Source organism: Protomyctophum bolini, assembly GCF_963924005.1.
Source record: "Protomyctophum bolini genome assembly, chromosome: 6".
In the NCBI taxonomy this organism is placed as follows: domain Eukaryota; kingdom Metazoa; phylum Chordata; class Actinopteri; order Myctophiformes; family Myctophidae; genus Protomyctophum; species Protomyctophum bolini.
In genome coordinates this window covers 40854258-40870486 of record NC_137867.1, presented here as the reverse complement: position 1 = coordinate 40870486, position 16229 = coordinate 40854258, and the positions used below count along the sequence as shown (strand labels likewise).

The window sequence follows — 16229 nt, the reverse complement described above, 5'->3', positions numbered from 1 at the left end:
CACATTTTAGTCACCGGGAATGTTTTAGTGTTTACAGTTGATTTAGTGGACTAAAATGTATTTTGGCAGGCCTTGATGCCGGCATAATGACTGATTTTACACTTGCTGAAAATAGCCTAATCTACAAGCTGACGAGTTGATTATGGCTATTTTCAGCATGCGACCAAGTGTAAAATGACTTATACTGGCCCTCTTGTCCACTATAGTCCCCTTACTAGCATTTTTGTCTAATTGTCAATACATTTAGTCTTAGTTTTAGTCATCAACATAGCTTACTTTTTATTTAGTTTCCATTTAGTCTTCCTCAGTGAAAAACGGTAGTCGAACATTTTCCGTCTCAGTTTTAGTCGACAAAAACAACACTGCGTCCACCCATGGCCCAATTGGTTGCTATTGTACTTTGTATGTTAATACTGTTCTGTTCTGCAAACACACAATCAACTTCAGACCCGAACCGCCATACTGTGAAACATATTGGTGTGGTTATCACGGATAGCACTAATTACTAGGCGTCTGGCAGTATATATAGGACTCAAGGCCCCATGCCTATACTGTACTGTACAGTGGGGTGTTTTGGACCGGTGCCATCATACATTCAGAGCCAGACGGGGACCGGCCGGCGTGTCGGACGTTCCTTTGATCTGTTCTCGGTGTCATGATATGGGAACAGAACAGAAGGCCCACGCATGCATGCACGGATCAGGTTTCTGAGCCGGTGCACTGTTCAGACATTACATCAGATACAGTGCAATGTGCTTGATAACAGCATGCCGTCTGGGTATTACACATCAATCACATATACAGTACATGGCGTGTTGAACAAGATTTCTTTCTTCTTCTTCTTCTTCTTTTAGCGCCGTTATATTTAAGAATGTATTGGAAATTCCTTGGGAATCTGATGTAGATTATGCCCAAAACGTATCAAAATTGAACGGCGTGGAGCTAAATCCCAACGGATAAAATATCCTTGAGAATGTTTTTATTCGACACCCTCTTCTCTTATCATTTCCAATCACCCATTCCTTTATGCAACGAGGCCACAACGTATATATACACGTCTCTCCCAGCCCAGGCCAGGTCTTTCTCTGCAGAGAGTGTTACAGAGGCAGGGGCTGAAATCCCGAAAATAGCAGATCTACAAGCTCACGACGTGTCGCGCTGCAACACGTCGAGAGCTTGTAGATCTGCTATTTTCGGTGCGCAACCCGGCACTCTTTAGCTAGTGGAGTTGCTGCGGTGTACGACCTGGATTTCTAAACAAATTTGCAATTTCCAATTCAAAATACTGCGTTAAGAGTTCAGGAGAAAAAGGCTGATTCTCCTAAATGCTGCCTTTCTGGCAATATGGCATGGAGGCCGAAAGGAGTGGCATTTTGCATTTCTTTCACCATGTAGTAAATGCTGCATCCGTGGTCTGGAGAGGGCAGTTGTTTTACAGACGGGTATAAAAAGGGGGGCAGGGGCTGAAACCCCCATTTGATGTCTGTGTGTGCACGTCCCTGCTCTGCCTGCAGTGCATGCATGTCTCTTCTGGGTTGGAGGAGTGAAGAGAATGTTGGACACTGGACACTACAGTGGGTTCTCTCCAGCTGGCATCGTGCCTGCTTCTCCACCCCCCCCCCCTCCCCCCTCCCCCCCTCCCCAAAGGGAACCCTACTTAGCCACAGCTAAAAGGAACGTGGCCCAGGAGACCCAACACAAGCACTGTAAAAAGAGCATTATGAGAATAGTTTCCTCCACATATGGACAGGAGTTTTGTGCTATGTCATTTAGGGATGGGGAGGTGGTGACAGGGCATGGGAAAGCACTTGGAGTAGGCTAAAGAAAGAGTGAGGGAGACTTTTTCTTCTTTTTATTAATCTTGTCTAGTTTTTGTCAGTGTCCATCATATCAGCTACTGTACATGCATGGCTAAATATAGCAGTCAGCAAGCTACTTGATCAAGTCAGGTGTTTGAGCAGTAATTGAAGAAATATTTCAAAAATGATACTAAAAAAAAGATAATTTATCAATCAGTATAAGGCCATATATCTTCAAAGTAAGGGATACAGTCTGTTTAGGTTTTCTAAGGGTTTTATGGCCATTAAAAGGACTTACAAAATGGAGGGCATTTATAATATATTTTAGAATAAAACTATTCAGAAAAGCACCTACTAGATATAAAAAATATATATACCGGTATATAAATTAAAGAAAACCCATGCATTGAAATAAGGAGTAGTAGTTAACACTGCAACAGCGGCTCTCAGTGGAACGACACGGTACTACAATGTGACAGTACAGCACAGCACACAGTGGCATCCCTGCAGACTAGTTATCACAAAACAGTACTGTCAGGGAAGTCGTCAAGACTAGTCTTGACTCTCTCTCAACTCAAGAATGGAGAAAAGGTTACAAAAAAGTGCGAAATAGGCTAACAGTATTGCACAGTAATGTATACACTGGCCTGAGTGGCCTCACAAACAGTAGCCATATATCAAGCAATTATGCCATTTTCCCCCTCTTGGATAAAAATGTCGAACGGTAAAACACGAGTAACGTAACGACCAATCTCACATTCATATGCCAATACACATTTAATTTAACCAAAAGCACATGGCATATTCTTTTCGTAATTTTCTTACCTTTATGCTGAAAATAAGGCGTGCTTTCGTGGACGAGGACGTTATTAGAGAACACTGCCGCTCCAATCATGTAGAAATAAGCCACAATTAACTGCATGTCCTTGACTGGTAGCATTGTTGCTGCTGACTGTTAATTCCTCCGTAAAACTTCACGACAAGTGTATTATTATTGAGAACATTATAATTAAATTGTCTCCTAGCTGAGTTACATCATTGGATATGAGATTCGCGGTAAGAACTGTGATATTCCCATTCATTCACAAACTCTTCTTCTAAATGAACGCTGATTTGGGACGTCAATTCCACCTGGAGGATGTTGGGCTCCTCCCAGTCGCTTTTCTGACCAATAACAGTAGGCTTGACGTAGAGTAGGCTATATTGTACACGCCCACGTTCCCTGCAAAAAGGGGTCCCTCAGGGGTCCTTGAGGGGGTTCCAATCTTAGAGTATACTCTAAGGTTCCAATAAGCTAACCAAAATGGACCCTTATGGGTGTATGAAGTGTAACTGAGAGTGTACAAAAAATGGAACCAAATGGACCCTTACCGGTCCATTTGGTTCCATTTGAACACCGAGTTAAAATAACATTGAGGATTTCACAGTGTAGTTTGGGGTCTCAGGCAGAGATAAAATAAAAACATTGTGACGGCGGACGCCGTCACTATACCTAATGCAGATGCTAACACAATTCTATGTATAATGTATAATGTAAATAAGGACACAAATTGTAACAAATGCATTTATTGAAGTTAAGGGGGGACACTGAGTTGTCGGTGATTCTCTGAAGTGGTGGATCTCCTCATACACCTACAAATGAGCAGATATAAGGCACATTAGTTTAGGAATAAATAGGACAGCAGACTTTCTAATTGACCAGTATAATGAGAAAACTTGTAAAGAAGGAATGTAAATCTCTGTTGTAAACTTACCTCTGTTTACTCTCATCCTCCTCTCAGGGTGGTGTTCGGGCAAATGAGTTCCCTCCGGGTATAGGCACCCCTCTTATAGTTCCGGGAGGGACCAAGTGGGAAATGGATAGCAGGGGGGGATGGGGATGGACTACAATGAATGTAATCCTGTATGTGTTGTGTATATATTCTATGCTAACTACTAATTGTAAATGGGTATTGAGGGTGCATATACAGGGAGTAAGTTTATATAAAATGGCATTGTGTGATTCTAAGAATGTGGAATATGGTTATGGTTACCCATGGGGAATGGTATGGGCTAACCAGGTAATGGACTGCCCTATAAAAAGCAGTCAGTTGTCTGTAACCTCAGATATGACAGGTTGTTATGCATATGACATGTCAAAGTGATTGAGAAATAAAGCCTTATTGAAGGTCCCCTGGACTGGTCTATATTCATTTGTTGCCTTGGCCGCTCGACACTCTCACAAACATATATTATTTCAAATGGGTGGCTGTAAACCGCCATAAAAGAGCACCTGTCCACAATTTGTCTTTACTGTTATTGCTTGATTGATTGAACATTTTATTAACAGTATGCAGAATGGGTATACAAAAGCACTGTGTCACTGTGGACGACACTATAAGATCACACACTTACAACAGGGTCCACTATTTTCAGTTCATCAGAACAGACAGAACATGTCTCGATGAATTGAATACGGAACCATGCACAATGGAAACAAACAAGCCCTCATGTTTGTTTGCCTTATCCTAGATATTAGCGCCATCGTTATTATACCAGTGTAGGCTACTATTTGCAAACTTAATAAAGAATTAAATCAATCAATGTATAGTGTCCTAATAATGCATAAAAGGGGACATACTGCATACAACGGTTAATTTCTTTATATATATTATTTTTTTATTTCAAGGAACTTTTTTTGCTTCATACAAAATGTTAAATGTATAGAAAGAACTGCAGAATTCAAAGTCTGGCCAATAAACATAACTCAGGAAACAAACAATTAAGTCACTGAATCCCAAGGCTCAAAAATAAATAAATACAATAAAATAAATAAATGTTCCAGCTCTCAGCTGCATGGGTGGAACAATCCACAATGATCAATACTGTTTAATTCATTAAGTATTCTTTTCTTTTTGGTATAAATTTGTCTTTTCAACAAACCCCACAGTTTATATCAAATATCGTTAAAAATCAAATAACATGGTATCAAAAAAGTACTAAGATTGCTACATGCACATACATTGTTGGAACATGCAAATGTTTATTTTATTTTTTCCTGTCTCTCAGAAAGAAAAAAGTAAAACAGACAGTCCTACACTGCCTGTTGGTATGCAATGCATAAAAAGAAGGTTGCATCACTCAAGTCAAAATTGTTTGGTGGCTCAAATGGTGCAGAATTAGACATGGATAGGTTTTCCTTTGACATAGGAGATGAAGAGAGCTGTAGATGACATTGTTGACCCACCCCGTGACACGCAATGTCAGCGGGAAATTGATGACAGTATCTGTGGGGGGGAATGCAAGGAATGTTTTCCTATCTTAATAAAACCTGGAAAGCATGTGTGTCATTTTAGTTTTTTAGTTGGCTTGTGAAAGAAATTGCAAAAATACTAAAGCTCACAGCAAGTCACTTTGTGCCGCGCTGCTAGCTTGTACATCTGCTATCTTTGAACTTTTTTTTTAATCTCGGGAAGAACCGTTGATTTAGAAGGCATTTGTAGACTCGGCCTCAGGTTAAAATGACAAATAGAGGTGTACAGTAAAATCTCCAGTGTTCATTTAAAGTGTAGATTATGTAAACAAAACAAAACAAAACAATAGTAATAGCTAATCATTGCTATCAGTAACATGCGTCTTCCCACCTCTCCAACTCCTTAATGAACAGAAGACCAAATTGATCCAATCGGGGAGAGAACCCCACAAACGTCAGCTTCAATTTTATCGTATTCTGTTCCAGTTCCAATTTTGTCTGCTTTTCTTTCACTCATTAATCCTGAAATCCTGTGTGTGAGTTCTCTTCTCTCTCCGGATTGGATGAAAGTGCTATCCTGTCTGAAGTGAAAATATGTTTCCTGTTTATTTAAAGCAATGTTACTGAACAAGCACTTAAATAGCAATTACTGCTGCTGGAATATCGACATATTTAAGTCTTATTAAAAAAAAACAAAAAAAACAACATACTGTATGTAACCAAATGGACCATTTGGTTACATTCGCACTATCGTAGGAGTTACATATGGATAAGCTGACAGACACTGATGATTTTACTGGGTAGGCCTATCACTTGGGGCAATTTATTCAAAGATTTATGAACGCAACCCTTTTGTGGCAACCTAACTGGATATGTGAACGGTGAACCCCCCACCCCACCCCACCCCACAGCACCCACCACCCCCACGACCACCATTTTGACATTGTCGAAGTGGGTAAATGTTATGCATGCAAATATTATAAAGTTGCTGTATTCATAAATATTCTATTGATTTCTTGTTTACACATTGTGCCTTTATGCATTTTTAAAATATCTTTTTGTATGCGTTATTCTTTTCCATAGCGTTTCATACAAAACATTTTGGTCACGATCATGCTGAAGCATAAATCTAAAGAGACCCGCATGTATACAGCTACAGAATGGACGGAGAGATGACTTTGTCAAAGTGTTGTCTTGTTGTTGCATATAGCCCCCACTTGCTTTTATCGTAACTGGAACCCTGTTTCTTGACCCCCTGTAGAGAGCGTGTGTGTGTGTGTGTGTGTGTGTGTGTGTGTGTGTGTGTGTGTGTGTGTGTGTGCGTGCGTGCGTGCATGCGTGTGTGAGACAACAGTTACACCAGACCCCTGTCCCCTCCCACGAATACAGGAGGAGGAGGAGGTGGGAGTTGACGAGGGTAAAAAAATAAACGGTAAATAAACGGTGCATTAACTGCATTTACATCGCGCCTTTCTCCAAAAGCACTTCACAGCGTGTGTTACAGTCACCCATTCACACATCTGCAACAACACAGGCAATCATGCAAGGCAACAACAACCTTCTCATCATCGGAAGCAGTTTAAGGGGTCACGTATCTTGCTCAAGGACACACAAACTGGGGAACCTTCCGATTCCAAGATGGCCGCTCTATCTCCTGAGACCCCCCCCCCCACCAAGGACCACTGAAACAACAAAGGGGTTCACTTCAGCGGTCCTTTGTCAATCGGCCGCCGCAAAACACGAACAGTGTTAAAGTACAAACAGTCACCTTACACAGTGTGTCAGATCAGTCAACATATACAGTAGGCATCGGGGGCAGGGTTTTACCCTGGAGTCTGGACTAATCACATCATGCATGCTTTGAGGGCCCCCCGAGACAAAATGTCACACTGGACCCCCAATATTTACAGTATTTAACCACAATTCAGCCCTATTTTATACTTTGTGTACGGCGGTATTGCGTTAAAATAAATTGCGGAAAATAGCCCAGCGACACGCACTGAGCTTGTTACATCTCCCCCCCCCCCCCCCCCCCCCCCCATTTCTGAAAAGTCAAGGCATCTTTGAGGGAGGGGGCCTGTCAGTCCTGGCCCCTTCATTTTTAACGTTACACACCTGAATTGTGTACATGCACATACAGTACACCACACACACACACAACACATGCGCGCACACAGGCATGCGCACACACAGTATGCATACATGCACAAATGCTACACGTGTGCCAGCCAGCCAGCCAGCCAGGGGCCCTGCCGGACTCACACACACACACCCGTCGGGGGCTTATAAATGGAACGGTTGCTGCTACTCTGTGACTATCATCACAAAAAGATCCAGATTCCTGCCGAGGTGAATTGGAAGGGAACACGGGAGCCCAGCCTATAGGAACGAGGCCTGCGTACTCTGCAGTGGCAAAAAGAAAACAATATCATCATAGCAGGTTTATCGACCAGGTCTACCATCTACAACATGCGCGTTGTTGTGTAATTGGCGTTTATGTAGCAGGGTTGTTGTTATAATATTAATAATGCAGTTTGTGTAGTTGTTAAATGCTCTCATAAATTATGATTTTTTTGCTCAACAATATTTGTCTCGTCCGTTCCCCCGACCCCCACACACACTTATCGAAAACAAAACCCAGCCATGCAAGAAATTGAACTGCTACCGTGTAGCCTATAATGTTTTCTCTAAACGGGTTGAGAATCACCGCTAGAGCCGTACAAATCTTCTCATATGGGGGTCCCTGGCATGTATTTTCAAATGGGGGGGGGTCGCGGGGCTAATGAGTGTCAATTTGGGGGTCCTTGCCATGAAAAAGTTTGGGAACCACATGTCCTCACAGCTGCTCAGCGGGCCCTGGCCAACAGGTGTTTTTTTTGTTCCTCTGATTGAACAGTTGGGGACGTTTTTGTCAATTTCGATTGATAAGGCGTTCCATACAACTCCACGTACTACTCAAGTGTTGATTGATTGATGATGCGTAAAAAAAAAAAAAAACAGCTGACCTCGCACCCTTTTTTGTGTTTTGTCTACAGTTTATCTAAAAGGATAGGATAGGCACTTTGTCTTAAAACATCTCCAAGAAGCAGTCTGTAAGAAACCTTGTAGACCTGAAACGATGGCAAACCGTAAGCGATTCACATACATAAATACACACGTAGAATTTCTTTTGTCGTACAAAAAAAATGCACACAATGAAAAGGTAACATCTACGAGTCAACTTCATATAAAACATGTCAGTCAGTCAATCAGTCAGTCAGTCAGTCAGTCAGTCAGTCAGTCAGTCAGTCAGTCAGTCAGTCAATCGCTTTTCTCCACTATGCTTCACTCCTCTCAACTACTGTAGTCGTGACATTTTGCCAGAATTGGTAAACAGAAACAAAGTGACGACAATCAAGACGTTCCCGCAGTCCATCTGGTCAACTGACAGAAAGGGAACGTCATAAAGGATCAGGCAACAACGTCATGGAATGATGTCCTACAGTAAAGCAGAACAGAGCTGTTTGTGCAGTCAGTGTCAATCATGTCTACAGAGTTTTTTTCCCCACCTAGTTTGCTATTGAATATCTTCATCCTCACAAGTCTATAACCGGCCATGACTCGACTACTGAACTATGTCTCGCGTCACATCGTTGGGCTACAGTAAGACTCTGTTCCGTTGGAATTCCCAAACCCAATTTACAGTGTCTCATGAATTCACAATAGTATACGTATCTCTTTTGTTTATTTATCAAATTCAATTATTCTACGCTTTAAATATTTAACCCCTTCAAAATGTCCTTTTTTATATTCAAAAGTTACAGCACTGAAATATGCTCCCCTTAAAATTTCTTTCCATCAAATATTCACATTTTCTACCATTCAAATAACCCCCCTTCCCTTTACACTTCCCCCTTCTTTCCTTCAAATATCCTTCATCCTTCACCTCTCTGATTTAGGACTAAAACACATCATTACAAACATACGGCGACAATGTAAACGAAAGCCTTCAAAGAAGATGATAAAACTCATCACAGTTCCTCAAAAATGCATTGTTAAAAAACGGTCGGTTTCAAAGCCATGCTAGCACCATTCGTCGTCGTCCTCCGCCTCCTCCTGGTAATACCTGGGCACCCTGGCGCCAGAGCCCGGGCTGCCGCCGCCCACAAAGGAGAAGTGATATCCGTTGGGCACCACCAGGTGATGCTGTGGAGACAGGGCCCCCGTGTGAGACAGTACAGTCCTGTGAGGGGAGCGCCCCGCAGTGCGGGGACTGCAGGGCGACAGCGAGGCCGCGTCCTGGAAGACGTCCAACTGGTCCCGGAGGCTCCCGTGGGGGCTGCCGCCGTAGGGGCTGCTCCCCGGGGCGTCGTAGCCGCCACCGTAGCCGCCGTGGCCCAGGAAGGGCTCGGAGCTGATGCGAGTGACGGGGCAGGGGAGGTGGTGGGAGGCGCCGCTGTGCCGCCGGAGGGCGTTGTGCTCCGACAGGCCGCGGCTCAGCCTGCCGGGACTCAGGCTGCTGGCCAGGCTGGCCTGGCCCGACACAAAGTGCACGGGGGAGGAGTTGGCAGTCTTGTAGGCCACCCCGGGCCGGGGGGTGAGGGGGGTCTGGGGGAGCTGCCTGCGTCCACGACTAGGCGTGCTAGAACCGGAGCTCAACGTCACCGGGCTGCTGCCTTTAACCCAACCACTGCCCTGGATGAAAATTGGACAAGCAATTTGAAACGATAGAACGATGAGGGAAAAATGCATAACGAGAGGAGAAGAAAGGAGGAATACGAGACAGGGACAGGGCAGCCAGATAGGAGAGGAAAGGAAAGGGACCGACAGGACAGTAGAAGACAGGAAAGGACAGGAAAAGGACGGACAGGAAAGGACAGGTCAGGAAAAAGAAGGACAGGACAGGAAAGAAAAGACACCATAATGTGATGTGATGTGAGGTGACAGATCACAAAATGAAGATGGCAGAGAGGACACAAGACACAGAAGAAAAGAAGGAAAAAAGACAGACAGACACGATGGAGCCGAAATGGTGAGGAAAGAGAAAGTGGGAAAAGAAGTGGAAGGCCATGAGAGGTTGCACGGCACCGCAGCCAACAGGAGAAGATAACGTTCAGCAGTAAGAGCATGCAGATAGGTCATAGCATAGGTCATAGGTCAGATAGGTCAACATCCAGACATCAAGCGCCTCATCTCTCGCTTTCTACACAGTTAACAACCGGTGCTAAGGATGGTACGTTTTCGTCACCACATATAGCTGTCAAGGTTATTTTGCATGGCTGTGTTGTTGAACACATACACAGCTTAGCATCTGGAAAGTTACACGTCTGACCCACCCAGGTGATGGCAACAATAATATACTAATCACCATAGTCTTACCGTGCTTTACATGAAAACGTATTTCATGTCATTAAAGTTGATTGGTGGATACCCTCTAACATATGTTTCTCCCTCTAACATGTTTAGTTTATTGAAATAGTTTATAGCTTATTGAAATAATTTCATGCACATAATGTTGTCCAGTGCATATCCTACTGCAGACCCTCTTGCTACTGAAATGACCGATTATTTATTTAACATGCATCTCAATGGGTGAGAAGGACAGCTTGCCGTGGCAGAGTGGATTGGGTGGGGCTTAGCGAAGGGCCAATTGCCTTGCCCGCATTCAGTGCTATACTACAGTATAATGTACTACAGTATGTATGCCTGACGTTACACTGCCATTCAGTGCTACTACAGTATAATGTACTATGTATGCCTGACGTTACATTCAGTGCTACTACAGTATAATGTACTATGTATGCCTGACGTTACATTCAGTGCTACTACAGTATAATGTACTATGTATGCCTGACGTTACATTCAGTGCTACTACAGTATATACTATGTATGCCTGACGTTACACTGCCATTCAGTGCTACTACAGTATAATGTACTATGTATGCCTGACGTTACATTCAGTGCTACTACAGTATAATGGACTATGTATGCCTGACGCTACACTACCATAATGTCTACCCTTCTCCGTCTATGCCTATGCGTTCCCACCTGCTTGTTGAAGCTGGTGTCCTGCACCTCGTTGGGGGAGGTGGCACAGCTGGCGGTGGCGGACTTGGAGGCGTGGCAGTGTTCCCGGCTGCAGTAGCGGTCGCAGGAGTAGTACCGCTGCTTGTCCGCCGACGAGTGGTGATGCTTCCTCTCGTGGGAGCGGCCGCGGTCCACGAGGGCCCTGCCGTCCCTGGAGGTCGCAGTGAGGTCGTTCCCTGCCGGATCTCCTATCATCACGCCTTGACAAGACAAAACAAGTCTCAGTTATATTATATCAGCATCCAGCAATACCAAAGCAACAAAATAACTCCACAGAAATGTCATTTACACGGTGTGTTTGTGTGTGTGTGTGTGCGTGCGTGCGTGCGTGCGTGTGTGTGTGTGTGTGTGTGTGTGTGTGCGTGGGCGTGTGCGTGCATGCGAGATAGATTAACATTCCAAACATCCCTGCTTCTTTAGATAACGTAGTATTATACTACTAGTATTCAACATCCACCCTTTGATGCACATGCACAGTGATTAGACGCAAGCCATGGACGTGCTTCGGCTTGCACGGTGCAAGGCTTTGCCTGACCGTATGCACCGTCTGTATGTCTAACCTCATTTACATACTGGCTGGAAAATGCTCTGTGTATCTACTGTGTGGAGACAGCTTTGGTATTTGCCTATCTTTTGAAATGAAACAAATTTCACCCACTTCTCTCCACCCGTAAACCTGTGATGTAGCGATAACGTCGCCTTCCTCAGCGTGATCAAACTGAGCGAGGCTTACGCCGAAGTGCGTGATTTGCGATCCCGCTCAGGAACGTCGTGACCATGCTGAGGAAGACTACTTTACGCCAGTGGTTCCCAAACCTTTTCACATCAAGGACCCCCAAATTGACACTAATTAGCCCGCGGATGGTGGACCCCCCATTTGAAAAATATATAAGCCAGGGACCCCAATAAGAGAAGATCGTTATGGCTCTAGCAGACATTCTCAACCCGTTCAATTTGAAGGACCCCCAGTTTGACATGCATTTATTAGTCTACGGACCCCCATTTAACGGTATTTCTATCTCTGGGACCTCACAATTTATATTGTAAAATTAATGTTAGTTTAACTCTGAGAGAGTACAAATTACAAATGGACCCGTTATGGTCCATTTGCAGCCACCCTCTTCTCTTCACACTGTCAGAAACAAGAGGAAGATTCCTCTGCAGTTTAACCAGAGAGAGAGAGAGAGAGAGAGAGACAGACAGACAGACCAAAGCCCTTTCTCCCCTCTCCTCTGTCGATATTGTTTTTCTTTGTGTTTTTTTTACTCCACTCAGCCTTTTGCCCTGCTGAGAGGGCGCCCATAAATTAGCGAGTCTTTGGGTGTGCGGCGGTGTCTGTCTGCTCCCTTTTATCTGAGCAATAAAGAGCAGCTGTAAGAGTGCTGTGCCATCATGACGGCGGAGGGCCGGGCCTTCCCTGCTGCCTGCCTGCCCCTCCGCTGAGCTCTGCATGCTGATCTCTATCACAGATGAGGAGGAGGAGGAGGAGCGGGGCTGGCGTGTGTAGGGCAGGCCATAGCAGTCTGCTGCCAAGGCTATAACATGCTCTTACATAAGAGCCCCTTGCTCTCCCTGTATACTAAACCAACACTTCCATTCTCAGACAAGCACACGGGGAGGAAGTTAGAACGGATTCATAATGGAATGAAGGGCTTGTTTGTTAAGATTTAGTTAGTTATTAACACAGTCTGCTGGATTTGAAGGGAACACCGGGTTTTTCAAAAGTGGAGACCGGGGACATCACCCAGGGCAGGGGGGTGGGGGGATAGCAAACCACCGCCACCGCCCCAGCCCTTCTCTCTGTTTTTACTCACAACCGCTCAACGTTAATACAGCGGTGGTCAGCTCACCACCGGAGCGGTGGTCACCTCACCACCGGAACGGTGGTCAGCTCACCACCGGAGTGGTGGTCACCTCACCACGGAGCGGTGGTCAGCTCACCACCGGAGCGGTGGTCAGCTCACCACCGGAGCAGTGGTCACCTCACCACCGGAGCGGTGGTCAGCTCACCACCGGAGTGGTGGTCACCTCACCACCGGAGCGGTGGTCAGCTCACCACCGGAGCGGTGGTCACCTCACCACCGGAGCGGTGGTCACCTCACCACCGAAAATCCAGACTATGAATGAGCCTTAAGCCCTATTTTATCTTACGGCTAGCTTTTAAAAACTCTTTACTTGTGGGGGTCCCTGCATGGCAGGCTGGCACAAAATGTTCTCAAATGGTGGTCCACAAGAAAAAATACAAATAGATATACAATTTTAACTGTAAATGTAAGAAAAACCACTGGACTAAAATGAAATGAAAACCACAAATGTGGCTTTCCTGACATGTGTGGCAACCTATGGTGGTATAGATTCCCAAACTGTTTTATGTCAAGGACCCCCAAAATTAGCCCGCAGACGCCTGTTTGAAGAGACCCCCAAAAGAAAAGATTTTCACGACTCTAGCAGTGATTCTTAATCTGTTTAATTTCAAGGACCCCCCCAGTTTGACATGCATTAGTCTATGGACCCCCATTTAATGGCATTTATATCTCCGAGACCCCCAATTTATATTGTAAAATCAATGTTAATTTAACTCTGAGAGTGTACAAATGGCTTTAGTTTTTAAATTCCATTTGGTTCCATTTGTACACTCTCAGAGTTACAGACCCATAAGGGGTCCATTTGGTTCCAAACTATCATTTAGCTGGGAGGACTCCCTGGAACTCCCTCAAGGACCCCTGGGGGACCCCGCACCCCACTTTGAGAACCACTGGTATAGATGCGTACGGTGTGTACAGTGCTAATTGTGTCTTTTGGTGTGCGCGTGTGTGTGGTCTAACCAGAGGCGTTGTTGGGAGGCTGTACTCCCTGGGAGGATCTGTCCAGGGACCTCTGCTTCTTGTCTCTGTCTCGGTCTCTGTCTCGGTCTCGTTCCCGGTCCTTGTCCCTGCGGTGGTGCTGGCAGCGGTGGTGGTGGTGATGGTGGTGAGGAGGAGGAGCTCTGCCATTGTTGTCCTCATGGCTGCTGCCGTCGGCGGCGGCTTGTTTCTCCAGGGCAGCAGCAGCAGCGCTGCTGCAGTCCCTCGGGTTGACCTCCTGGGTGCGCTGTGGGGCCACGGTGGAGGCCGAGCGCTTCATGGGGCTGCTGACTTCGTCGGGGACAGGCTGTGTGTGTGTTGGAGGGTGGAGAGCAGTGAGACTGTGAGACAATGTCCCCACCTGGTGGTGGTTAATGTATAGTCATGCTGGGTACTGGGCAGTGTTGCAATTTTGAGTTGATTTAGTCGACTAAAATGTATTTTGGTGGGTCCTTGATGGGCATCGTATAATGACTGATTTCACCCTCGCGGGAAATAGCCCAGTCTAGAAGCTCGCGATGCGTTGTGAGCTTGTAGATCGGGCTATTTTCAGCATGCAAGTGTAAAATGACTAACATTTTAGTCTAGTGTTTAATTGGTGACAAAATTGTCAATGTATTTAGTCATCATAGCTTAGTTTGCATTAATTTCCATTTAGTTTTCGCCAGTGAAAAAAAGGTAGTTGACAAAAAAAATTGCCATAGTAGTACCACAGACGAAAAGTCCAAATTTCATTCCGACCCCTCCACGAAAAGGCCTCGTTGTCCTGACCCCTTATATATCATTTATACATTATGAATAAATAGTGTAATAAACGGTGGCATTCATGATGAAATCAACACTGTCTGGTACTGGGTAAAAACATAAGTTTTGTACAATAGCATTTTTCAGTATGATCTTCTGGCATAACATGGTATTGAAAGGAAAGTGTAAACTCAAGTTTTCTTCTTGTTAACTTCCTTTTTTCAATAGAAGAATCCCTTCATTTATCTCTATGGAAAAAGGGTTGTATAATGTACTAAAACAGCCTATATCTCTAAGTATGTAATTGTAAGTAATGTATAGTTTGAGAGTGTTTAAATAAATCCAGCAGCTCTTTCTTAATGACAGCTTTAGCTATGAGTACAACAAAGGGGACTTAACAGTCCTGTTGTGAGCCAACACACACTACTGTATACATTAACACTGAAGCAGCAGAAACACCTGTTCAGACTATACGCACACCAGGCAAACATGTCTTTCATCACCTACGGAATAATAAAAACACAGGTGTCCTGACTCCTATATCAAAACGCCACACTCGGTGTGACAAATGACAGCTTGTCATCTCGTTTCGTTTCCCATGTATGTAATGCTCTTTGTAATTTTGTGCGCCAGACGACTGGGTGTTATAATTACAGTTGTCAGAAACCATGAACATAATAATTATGTATCAGTGTAAACATATGATTATTAATGCCATATATTGTCATAGTAGAGGGGAGGGGAGAGAGAGAGAGAGAGAGAGAGAGAGAGAGAAAGAGGTGTATGTGTGTGTGTGTGTGTGTGTGTGTGTGTGTGTGTGTGTGTGGGGGGGGGTACATACAGGCAGCTGCATCCCCGGGGAATAACGCGAGTGGCACTGTCACATGGCGCAATCACAGGACAGGTCACATGGTGGAATTAAGGAGACACCGAGGAGCGGAGGAGGGGGGGGGGGGTTGGGTGAGGTTCGAGAGAGAGAGAGGAAGAAAGGGAGAAAGAAAGAAAGAAAGAAAGAAAGAAAGAAAGAAAGAAAGAAAGAAAGAAAGAAAAAGGATGGAAGAAAAATAAGGTAACAAATAAAGGCGGGGAGGATAGAAAAGAGAGGAAGGGAATTGGACAAAGAACAAGGAAGAAAAGTGTCATGAGAGACAGGCAGACTAATTAATAAGCACACACAGGACGAGCTACAGATGGTGAAATCGGAGCCGTGCTTGGCTTCAATGGCTTGTACATTCACCGGTATACTCAGTGAAAGTTCAAGAAAGCCCGCAAGCTAGTCTATACACGGCAGCTTCAGCGCTTTATCGGTGATCTAGTGGTTCATAATACAGACTCCTTGTACGTCTGAACAACACATTTCACCACCTGGCAATAAGACGGAATTACCCGGCCGTTCCCCACATTGCGACACCCGGGAAGAGAAATCCCCCCCATTTGTACCTCTATCTATCTATCTACCGCCCGCCACCCACCCAACTCTCCTTTTCTATCAGCACGCACCCCCCACCCCCCTGTACAGCACCATTTGTAGATCTATCCCACAGA

General features: G+C 44.8%; 2 protein-coding genes across 2 annotated transcripts in view; both read right to left on the bottom strand.

Annotated features, from left to right (window-relative positions):
- Positions 1-2795, bottom strand: part of LOC308317012 (uncharacterized protein) — a gene marked incomplete at its 3' end in the record, with an annotated part of 52568 nt that extends 49773 nt beyond the window's left edge. Inside the window, exon 1 of the mRNA XM_080765802.1 lies at positions 2625-2795. Within this exon, the coding sequence (XP_080621928.1) occupies positions 2625-2739 (115 nt within the window). The 5' untranslated portion in view covers positions 2740-2795. The remainder of the gene's footprint in view (positions 1-2624) is intronic.
- Positions 2796-9093: 6298 nt separating this feature from the next.
- cacna1ba (calcium channel, voltage-dependent, N type, alpha 1B subunit, a) overlaps positions 9094-16229 on the bottom strand; it is a gene marked incomplete at both ends in the record, with an annotated part of 151419 nt that continues 144283 nt past the window's right edge. The window contains 4 exons of the mRNA XM_080765801.1: positions 9094-9705; positions 11059-11297; positions 13923-14247; positions 15526-15561. Coding sequence (XP_080621927.1) covers positions 9094-9705; positions 11059-11297; positions 13923-14247; positions 15526-15561 — 1212 coding nt within the window. The remainder of the gene's footprint in view (positions 9706-11058; positions 11298-13922; positions 14248-15525; positions 15562-16229) is intronic.